This window comes from Musca autumnalis, unplaced genomic scaffold (genome assembly GCF_047663935.1).
Source record: "Musca autumnalis isolate F117 unplaced genomic scaffold, ASM4766393v1 scaffold_5, whole genome shotgun sequence".
NCBI classification, from domain to species: domain Eukaryota; kingdom Metazoa; phylum Arthropoda; class Insecta; order Diptera; family Muscidae; genus Musca; species Musca autumnalis.
This window is the reverse complement of record NW_027412088.1, coordinates 116283760-116294894: the sequence shown is the minus strand read 5'-3', so window position 1 is coordinate 116294894 and position 11135 is coordinate 116283760. Positions and strand designations below refer to the sequence as shown.

The following is an 11135-nucleotide window of genomic DNA, read 5'->3' as shown; positions in this document are numbered from 1 at the left end:
GCTTGCCAGTGTGACCGTTCATTTTTGTCAGTCATCAGACAACCACAAAATATTTTGTGGTTGCTGGACGGTTGGACAGTTATCGATAATTGCAGAAAATCGTCATTCAAAACTGACAATGTGTAATGTACTTAAGGAGCAGTACGCATTAGTCGATGGTCAGACTAGCAAGGTTTCTTGAAACCAATTTCGTTAAAGTTTCTTTCAAGTTTCGTTAGTGTCCACACACGTTAACGTGAAATTTAAGATTTTTTCGTGTCCCTTTATTTTACTATTCGCATTTGTTGTGTTTCTCATACCAAAAAACAAAGCAAACATATATAAATAAACTAAACAACACAAAATAATTAACATTAATAATTAAATTAATAGTAATAGCTAAATCTTGTCTATTTCATTAATAAAATGTTTTTGTTAAATCTTTTTATGCTTGTTTCGTTGTTAACGTTGGCTTGAGAAAATCACAATGAAAGAAAATGGAAGAAAAAATCTTGCAACGAACAACAAGAAGAGGCAACACAACAAACACAGAAAACCATGTACATGGGTTTCACTACTTCATACCCCTCGCCTATAAACTTGACGTCGCCATGTTGAAATCGTGCTAGTCTGACCATCGACTTAGCTTCGTTCCAGTAATTTTTTAATGGTAAAATGTTCAAAAGAGAAAACTGTCAAAAATGAGCTCAACGCACACATTTTTCCAAAATGTACGGGAACGGAAAAATGGCAGAAACGTCAAAAAATCTGGAACAAATGTCAAAGTCGGCGTGTCAGCGAATCGGAAGCCGCAAACATGGTGCACATTTTTGCTCGCTCAAATTTGTCGTGTAAAAAGTTTCTAAAAAGAAAGCCGTTCAGCGCCATTTTTGTTCAAAGAGAAGTGAACATTTTGTAACTTTTTTGGTGTACGGGAACGCATTTCGGGGAAAAATGTTCAAAATTGGTTTGTTCCAGTACTGCAAGAATCTACTAATTTTAACAATTTTTTCCGATAACATAAAGGAAAAAATGTTATCGTAGTAAAATTTAGTAGCTTCTTGCAGGTTCTGGAACAGAGCAAATGTGTTAAATGTGTAAAAACTTTTTAGTTCTGGAACGAAGCTATTGTCAGTTTTGAATGTCGATATTTCTCAAGTATCGATAACTGTCCAACCATCCAGCAACCACAAAACATTTTGCGGTTGCATGGTGAATGACAAAAATGAATGGCCACACTAGCAAGCACCAACAAAGCTGTCATTCAGAACTGATAATGTGTACCCAGCATAACACTAACCATGCACAGCAAAAAATTTTGGAAGTTGTGCAATTGGAGTTATGATTTCACAACATCTTTCGATGTAGTCGAACAGAGTTATGAAAAATGCATTCCGTTCGATACATTTTATAAGCAGTTGCTGTAGAGATCCTTACAGAAAAAAACAGTTGGTTGATCTTTACACATTTCTTCAAAAGATAAACCAGAGTGTATACATTTCGAAGAATTTGTTATAAAATAAAGAAATAACAACTTAAGTTGCGAACATTTTTGCTGTAATTCACGAGGCGGACATTTTTAATGGAGTGGAGTTGGAGTCCATGTCGAAAGCTGAACTAGTAATGGGAAGGCAACATAAAAAAATTTTAATCGAAACTGTTTTTAATTTGTGTTTATATAATAAAACTAGCGGACCCGGCGAACTTCGTCTCGCTATTAAGGAATAAAATTTCATACAAAAACTCAATTTTCGATTTTTCCAATTTTCCGACTTTTCCAGAGAGATTTTCCAAAATTTTCTTCCGTAAAGACCTTTTCCTCGAAAATACGAATAACTGACAAAAAAATTTTACAGAAATCGGCCTAGCCGTTCTCATTTTATGAATTACTATACATTTTTTACACCATTTTTATATATATAGATTCTTTGTGTTCTTGTTTTACACAAATAAAAAATGCATTTTATTTATTTTTTTTATTTATTATTTCGCAATATTTTTTATTTCGCAATGGCTTGCATTTTAATTGCATCTTTACACTGATTAAAAATGCAATCCGAAGAATGCATATAAATTCAATCCAAAGAACTGCATATTAAGTTGTGATTTGGCACGAAAATGGAGTGCATCCTAGCTGCGTGCTCCCTTGTAAAATTCATAAGTGAATTCACAGGAAAAGATGTACTCCAACGGCAAATGTACCGTACACTTGTAGTGATTCAACTGCATCCGTGGATGCAAACTTTTTGCTGGGTGGTACAAGAATTAAAGCGGGGTACACACGATCAGTTTTGTTCAAATAATTGGTTGCTTGCCAGTGTGGCCGTTCACTTTTGTCAGTCATCAGGCAACCACAAAATATTTTGTGGTTGCTGGACGGTTGGACAGTTATCGATAATTCCGAAAAATCGACAGTCAAAACTGCCCCCGCTTTTGTACTATAGCTGGCAAAAAATCGATGGCTTACTTACTTACTTAGCTGGCCCATTACAGAACATTTGTTCTATAGGCCGAACTAAGAAGAGATCTCCATTCCTCTCTATTTGTTGCTTTGCACACTGGAATACCGCGCCTTGTCATCTCATCATCCACTTGTTTGCGCCATCTATTCCTTGGCCTGCCAATTCTGCGTGCACCGCCATGTGGCATGTATTCATACGCCTTTTTAGCGGGTTCATCATCGCTCATTCTTTTGATATGGCCTAGCCAACGCAATCGCTGCATCTCGATACGTTTAACAATATTCATGTCGTTGTATAGCAGATACAGCTCGTGGTTCATGCGACGTCGATATTCACCGTCAACGCAGATTGGTCCATAGATCTTTCGAAGAATTTTTCTCTCAAACACACCAAGCACTGCCATGTCTGCTTGCGCAAGTACCCAGGCTTCGGAGCCATACATCAGCACGGGTAGTATCAGTGTTTTGTAGAGCGTTATTTTTGTTTGACGAGATGTGGCTTTGTTTTTAAACTGCTTACTTAATCCAAAGTAGCATCTGTTGGCCAATACAATTCTTCTTTTTATTTCACAACTGATGTCGTTTGTTGTGTTGACGGAGGTGCCGAGGTAGACGAAGTCTTTTACTACCTCAATATTATAGGAACCAACTTCCACAGTCGGTCCGAGCTCAATGGACGCATTGCGCGTCGACACCATCAACTTGGTCTTCTCACCGTTTACCGCCAGACCCACTTTAGTAGATTCTCCTTCGACTTTTATAAAGGTATCAGTTACTTCTTTTACTGATCGACCCATGATGTCTATATCATCAGCATAAGCAAGTAACATGTGACTATTGGTGTAGATTGTGCCACTTCTTTTGACGTCTGCCTCTCGTATAACCTTTTCTAGCAGGATGTTGAAGAGGTCACACGAAAGGCTGTCTCCTTGTCTGAAACCTCTTTTGGTACCAAACTCTTCGGAGAGGTTCTTTCCTATTTTAACTGAGGACCTCGTGTCAGTTAAAGTCATTTTACAAAGCCGGATGAGCTTTGCGGGAATACCAAATTCAGACATGGCTTGGAATACCTTTGAGCGCAGCGGACTGTCGAAGGCTGCTTTATAATCGACAAAAAGGTGGTAGGTGTCGATCTGCATCTCTTGGGTCTTCTCCAGGATTTGCCGCAGGGTAAATATCTGGTCAATGGTGGACTTGCCAGGTCTAAAGCCGCATTGGTATGGTCCAATAATCTCGTTGACCATTGGCTTTAGTCGTTCGCACAATATCCCTGACACGATCTTGTAGGCAATAGGGAGTAGACTTATGCCCCTATAGTTAGAGCATACAGTCTTATCTCCCTTCTTGTGGACGGGGCACAGGATACTCAGGTTCCAATCGTCGGGTACTCGTTCTTCCTGCCAGATGGTGCTAACTAGCTGATGAATACACCTTATCAGCGTGTCGCCTCCGGTTTTGAACAGCTCGGCTGGTAAGCCATCGGCCCCTGCTGCCTTATTATTCTTCAGCCGATTTATTGCTGTCTTTACCTCATCTTGGCTGGGCGGTATACATTCAATACCATCTTCTGGGATTGGGACTGTGGTATCTTCGTCATCTTCGCTGCTATTGGATACCAACAGATTTGAAAAATGTTCTTTCCATATCCTGAGTACACTATCTGTATCAGTTACCAAATTACCTTGCTGGTCTCTACAGGAGGATGTGCCTGTACCAAAGCCATCAGTTTGATGCTTGACTCTTTGGTAGAATTTTCGGACTTCATTCTGGCTCCTGTACATCTCGATTTTTTCACACTCCCGCTTTTCCATCTCTCTCTTTTTCCTGCGGAAAAGACGTTTCTCCTCTCTCCTTTTCTCCCTGTATCTCTCTCGTGCGCTACGCGTTGCTACGGATTGTAAAGTAGCCTTATAAGCCGCATTTTTCTCTTCGGTGGCAGCACGACACTCCTCATCATACCATGGATTCCTTGGTGGAGGTCTCTGGTATCCAAGTATGGATTTTGCGGCTGTTTGCATGGAGTGGGCAATGCTTTGCCATTGCTCTGATATGTTATCGGGATGAGGAGGGCTTTGATTAAGCAATTGGGCTAGTTGAGTGGAATATGCTGTGGCTATCTGTTGTGATTGCAGCTTACCGATGTCTAACTTTCGTGTTGTGTCTGTTCGTACTTTGTTTGCTACGTTTAAGCGGGTGCGTACCTTTGCTGCAACAAGGTAGTGGTCCGAATCAATGTTTGCGCCTCGGAACGATCGTACATCCAACACGCTCGATGAATGTCTTCCATCTATCACAACATGATCAATTTGGTTTCTTGTTTTCTGATCTGGAGACAGCCAGGTGCCCTTATGAATATCGAGATGATTAAATCTGGTACTGCTAACTACCATGTTTTTTGCAGCTGCAAAGTCTATCAGTCTCATACCATTGTCAGATGTTTCACTGTGGAGACTGAATTTCCCGACTGTTGGGCCAAAGATATTCTCCTTTCCAATTTTGGCATTAAAATCGCCTAGAATGATTTTAATGTCATGGGCAGGGCAACTGTCATATGTTTCTTCTAAGCGCTCGTAAAATATATCTTTGGTCTGTTCATCCTTTTCTTCAGTGGGAGCATGAGCGCAAATAAAGCTGATGTTGAAGAATTTAGCTTTTATTCGAATTGCAGCAAGTCTTTCATTCACTGGAGTGAAGCTGGATACAAGATGTTTTAGTCTCCGACTAACTACGAATCCACAACCAAACTCATGCTTTACGTCATGGCAGCTATAATACAGTGCGTCACCTTTAGGTGTTGTTGTGACGCCTTTCCCAATCCATCGTATTTCCTGTATGGCAGTAATATCGGTCTTGTACTTTTCAAGTACGTCTGCCAATGCGAAGACTGCACCTTCTCTATAAAGAGTGCGAACATTCCAGGTGCAGATTCGCAGATCATGGTCCTTAAAACGTTTGCGGGGTTCGTCAACTTTAGAGGGGTTTGTTTTTCTTTTCTTTCGTTTTTTCATAGTAGGCTGTTTTTTCTAGGGGAGGGTTACTAACCCGACGCCCAAACCCAAGTTTTTAACGTTCTTATGGGTGAACGCGCGGCACATGTTAGCTCACTACCTTTAACGGGTGTTAAAGGCAGTTCCCCAGGTGACACCACGGGGAGGTCAGTGTCCACTTGGGATGAAAGAGGGACCAAGATAAATCCTGGGCTTTGCCATGTTAAAACCGGTCAGGACCGTTCCTTGGTATCTTCCATCCCCTACGTCACCCAAAAAAATCGATGGCACTATCGATAATACCGATTATTTTTTTTATCGATAGATAGTTTTGCCTATCGATATTATCGGAACAAAAATCCCCAACCTAAAATTCTTTGAAATAAATAGAAAATTCGCTGCTTTTCGGGTTTGTGTGTGTGAGAAAGTAAGTCCGTAGTTACACGTACACATTTTTCGGAAAAGTAAAATGCTTTTTTTAATATTTTTATAAAATAAAAGCAATTGTTTATTCTCTTTTACATTTCTGTGAACTACTTGTGAAAAATGTCAAGAAAAGCATTGACATTTCCGCCATTTTCATCTCCAAATTAATGGTGTTGACAACTTAACGTTAATATCGATAGTAATCGATATTTTAAAATATTATATCGAAATTATCTAATGTAATATCGATGGTTTGCCAGCTCTAGTTCTGGTGGAAGAAAAATGGCATCCCAGCAAAAAAATTTGAAGCGTACAAAATAGAGCTGGCAAACCATCGATATTCCCAACATTAGATATATTCGATATAATAGTTTAAAAAATCGATTGCTATGATGCAATGATTTTCTTGAAATTATGCAAAAGTAGTTCACAGAAATGTAAAGGAGGATAAACAACTGCTTTTATTTTATAAAAAGTGTAAAAAAATACATTTTATTTTACCGAAAAATGTGTACGTGTGACTACGGACTTACTTTCTCACACACACATAACCGAAAAGCAGCGAAATTTCTATTTATTTCAACGGATTTCAGTAGTGGGATTCTGTAACTCATTTTTGCTGTTATCGATAATTGTTGGTAAAATTAAAATGCTTATAATTTCGATAATTAACGAAATTTTTCGGTAAGTTAACGATGAATAAGAAGTATTCGCTAGCCTCTACCGACACAAACAGTGATACCAACTTTTCTTTATGTTTTTAGTCATAATTTTGCGATTTAATTTTACCGATTTTTGTCGGTAACAGCAAAAATGAGTTACAGAATCCCACTACAGGTTAGGTGTTTTTATTCCGATAATATCGATACGCAAAACTATCTATCGATATTGAATTTTTAAATAATAATCGGTATTATCGATAGTGCCATAGTTTTTTTTTCCAGCTCTAATGTGCCGTTTCCACGGTACGTCGTTCGTTCTCTATTCGTTGTTCGACCCATAACTACGAACAAATTACTTATTTCCCCATACAAAATTTTGTGAACGAACGACGATTTTACTACGTTGTTCGAGTAGAAATACTCTCCGAACAACGATAAAATAAGTCCCATCCCTAACAAATGAGAGCATTTATCGAAATAAATTAATTATGACAGACAAAATATAAAATTTAAAAATGTAGGCCTTTTTTAGAAAAACTGAAAAACATGAATTAAAAGTAAACGGTTCAACGATTAGTATACGTTCAAAGCATAGCAAGTTTGCTATTCTCTTTCATTGCAGTTCCATTTTTGGTCCATTGTTTTAATTTCGCGTACAAATCTAGAAACAAAAATCAAATACCTCCCTGAAAGTCTGTATACACAAATATTGTTTTGACATGTCTCTCTCTCCTTAATTTTTAAAATAGGAATACATAAAAATATATTGAAAATGGCTAAATTTACAGAATTTATGGAAAATATGATGAAAAACGTGTAATTAAATATAAAACATACATTCAAAGGAATGGCTATTGTATTTCCTGTTCATTTAATGTGTATCATGTGTGTTTTTTGTTCAAATTTCCTTAAAAGCCAGGAAACAAAAAGTGAGAAGAATTGAAATATGTTACGGTGAACAACGAATGGTGTCGTGGAAACGGGTTAATTCGTGTACGTATTTCGACTCTCGAACAACATACTTCAAACGCTCGTGTGAACATGACATAACCAGAACGCTTTTAAATACGGTAGTTCAGAATATGTCTACAATCGATTTCAACTTGTAATCGAATTTATGCGTACCATCCCTAATTTAGCCCTTCAAGAGTCACCAAATGAAAACAAGAGTAATGTTTTGATAAATAAAATTTATCCATTCATATGTGGAATTAGTATAATATTGGTATTAGGGTCAAAAGGCATTAGATCTAACGAGGCAAGACATATCTACCTGTAACTAGAAGATGTTACGATTGCTCTTGCACAATTGTCGCGATAACAGGTGAGTAAGAAGTCTTTGAAGAAATGGGCAAGGTGGAGAACAAGTGGAATGAACTTTTTGTTATGTCACAAAAGTTGTGATTGATAACTTACTCATATCAATTCTAGTCGTCCATTACTGCAACAGATACCAAGATTCCATATTAATTCCTCGTTGACGAAGCAAAGCGTAAAAGATGCATCACGATGGAAAAATTTCCATAGCAATGTGCGAGCTGAGTTGAGAAATGGCCAGAAGGCACCACAGCAACAACAAAGTAGTACAAATGTGACCAAGTTGAAGGCGCTATTAATTGGTGGCGGTGGAGTTTCATTGGGTCTGGCGGCTCGTATGTGGCAACATGGACGTTATAAGGTCCAATGCGAAGGCAATCGCTTAGCTGGAGTTTTGCAAAAAACGCTGCAACAAGAAGATGGCAAATTCGATTGGAAACGATTTTGGTCTTATCTCGAACCACATCTATGGGAATTACTGGGGGCGATTGCGGTAAGTAATGCGTCTTGGAAGTAATGTGTGTACCTTCTTCCATGAAAATATACGGTATTGATTAGACTTCTTATCTAAGTATATTATTTCTCACTATCTTTGGCTGGTCTAATTAAACCCTTATCAATAGTTTTTTTAGTTGTTTGAAAAACAAACCACATTCAGAATCTATTTAATATATTTTATTTTGATTTTAGGCTGCCCTTGTAGTCGCATTCATCAATATACGTATACCAAATCTATTGGGCGACTTGATCAACATATTGGCGAGATATGCTAACACATACGTTAAAGATCCTTTGAACAATTCCTTCTTTAAGGATGTTGGCAAACCAGCTTCGAATTTGCTGAGTCTATATGTAATGCAATCGGGCTTTACGTTCCTCTATATCTACCTCTTGAGTCGCATTGGAGAACAAATGGCGGCAAAGTTGCGACAGGACCTCTTTAGGCAGATTATGATACAAGATATTGAGTTCTTTGACAAAAACCGCACAGGAGAGCTAGTAAATCGCCTTACCGCTGATGTCCATGATTTTAAGGCTTCATTTAAGCAATTTGTGTCACAAGGACTTAGAAGTGTTGCTCAACTGATAGGAGGATCTATTTCATTATTCCTTATTTCGCCACATATGGCCGCCATTGCATTAGCAGCGGTGCCGTGTGTTGTGACCTTTATGACATATTTAGGCAAAAAGTTACGAAGCTTAAGCAAAAATGCCCAAGCTCAATCTGAACGGGCAACCTCCGTATGCGAGGAGGCTTTATCCAATGTTCGTACGGTGCGTTCAAGTGCATGTGAATTCCAAGAAATGGAACTCTTCGAACATGAAACAAACGAGGCTGCACGTCTATCTCAGGAATTAGGATATGGTATTGCAATATTTCAGGGTCTAACCAACTTCTTCCTCAATGGTTTAGTTTTATCTACACTCTTCTTGGGTGGTCATTTAATGTCAACCGAAAGTTTGACACCAGGCTCTCTAATGGCCTTTTTAGTTGCAGCGCAGGGCGTACAACGCTCTCTGGCTCAAGGGTCAGTTCTTCTTGGTACAATGATACGAGGCATGACCGCTGGGTCTCGCGTGTTTGAGTACCTACAAATCGAACCAAAAGTAGAACTATTAAGAGGCTACGAAATTCCGTCGGAACGTTTGAGGGGAGAAATACGGTTTGAAAACGTATCATTTGCCTATCCTACGAGACCGGACCACGTAAGTAAATGAATTGTTCATGTTGCATGAAAAAATGTATGTACGTATGTATATATTTTTAATTGTTTTCCTTATTTCTATAGGTGGTACTAAAAGATTTTAGTTTAATTTTAAGGCCCGGAGAGACTGTGGCCTTAGTTGGGGCCAGTGGATCTGGGAAATCCACAATTGCTGCACTAGTAGAACGTTTTTACGAACCAACAGCTGGTACTATAAAAATCGATGGCTACAAGTTAGAGGACATTTCGCCCCACTGGTTGAGAGGCAATGTTTTGGGTTTCATAGAACAGCAACCTATTTTGTTCGCCACAACCATACTGGAAAACATACGATACGGACGACCAGGAGCAAAAGAAAATGACGTATTTGAAGCTGCAAAATTATCACAGTCCCATGATTTTGTATCTGCCCTGCCAGATGGTTACGAGACCAATGTTGGCGAGAGAGGAGCTCAACTAAGTGGTGGCCAACGACAGCGCATAGCAATTGCGCGTGCACTTTTGAAAAATCCCAAAGTTCTTATACTCGACGAAGCAACCAGTGCATTGGATGCAACCAGCGAGGCTGAAGTACAAAAAGCATTGGATACTGCTGTACTGAATCGAACCACTTTGGTTATAGCCCATCGACTCTCCACAATACGTAACGCTGACTTGATTGTAGTTTTAGACAAGGGACGTATTGTAGAGGTGAGAAATTTGGCAGCTACAATGATATATTTACGAGATTCCTAATCATGTTTTTATTTCAGTCTGGAAAACACAGCGAACTTATGGCCAAACGCGGTCTTTATTATGACTTAGTTCGCCAACAGGAAAAACATGGTGCTTCTGAAGATTCCACTGCTTTTAATTCATCAAACACTGCCGAATTCGAATCAGCCGATAGTAATAATAGTAGTTACACAAACAGCAGCAATAGCCAGCAACGACCCAATATGTCTCAGGGTTAACTTACTGACAATAATATAAAGGAAAAAAGAAATTATATTTGTCGGGATGTGTATTACTTTTAGTTGTAATGTAAGCTAACTTAATGTCAGTTGTTGGTTGTTAAATATTAAAAAGCTCGTTTTTTAATGTGATTGACAGTGCAATTTTTTACTTTATGAAGAGCCATTGGGATATGTTTTGACCACGACCCACTTTAAAAACTTGGACTTTTAACATTTAAAACAATAAAACAAAAATTTAATTTAATTAAAGAGTTCGGTTTTTCGCTAAAAAGGCATCATTTCAAAAACTGAGAAGCCAATTGATAATTCCCTTCGCCGGGATGAAATCATGATATTAGTAGCGATCAGTAAAATTTTGCAACACTGTCAGTTCGTTTTGAAAAACATTACTCTCTGTAATAGAGAGTAATAAATGAAGTTGAGCCAATGGGGGAATACTCCACTCAAACAATCGAAAATGAGATTGAACTTCAACAATAAACAAAACAAAAAAAAAAAAAAAAAAAAAAAAAAATTTGTATGGTATATTTAGACGTAAAAGTGCATCTTATACATTCAATTGTATTGTTTTTTTTTTTAAATTTGATGTTTCGTTTAGAAAGAATTTACTCTTCCTTGAAAAGGTGTAATGCCTTCATGCA

At 38.2% G+C, this 11135-nt stretch overlaps 1 protein-coding gene across 1 annotated transcript; it reads left to right on the top strand.

Moving 5' to 3' along the window:
* The first annotated feature begins 7563 nt into the window (after nucleotides 1-7563).
* Nucleotides 7564-10623, top strand: LOC141387637 (mitochondrial potassium channel ATP-binding subunit). The gene is made up of 5 exons (XM_073957584.1): nucleotides 7564-7839; nucleotides 7947-8325; nucleotides 8523-9539; nucleotides 9623-10228; nucleotides 10291-10623. Exons 1-5 carry the CDS (start codon nucleotides 7802-7804, stop codon nucleotides 10489-10491), a joined length of 2241 nt encoding a protein of 746 aa, XP_073813685.1. The 5' UTR covers nucleotides 7564-7801; the 3' UTR covers nucleotides 10492-10623.
* Nucleotides 10624-11135: the final 512 nt, after the last annotated feature.

What these genes read in the sequence shown, in the direction of transcription:
- LOC141387637 (XM_073957584.1), top strand. Translation starts at nt 7,802, where the DNA reads ATGTTACGATTGCTCTTGCACAATTGTCGCGATAACAG. An exon ending in CACAATTGTCGCGATAACAG is followed by an intron (nt 7,840 to 7,946) that starts GTGAGTAAGAAG and finishes TATCAATTCTAG; the next exon opens with TCGTCCATTACTGCAACAGA. An exon ending in ATCCTACGAGACCGGACCAC is followed by an intron (nt 9,540 to 9,622) that starts GTAAGTAAATGA and finishes TTATTTCTATAG; the next exon opens with GTGGTACTAAAAGATTTTAG.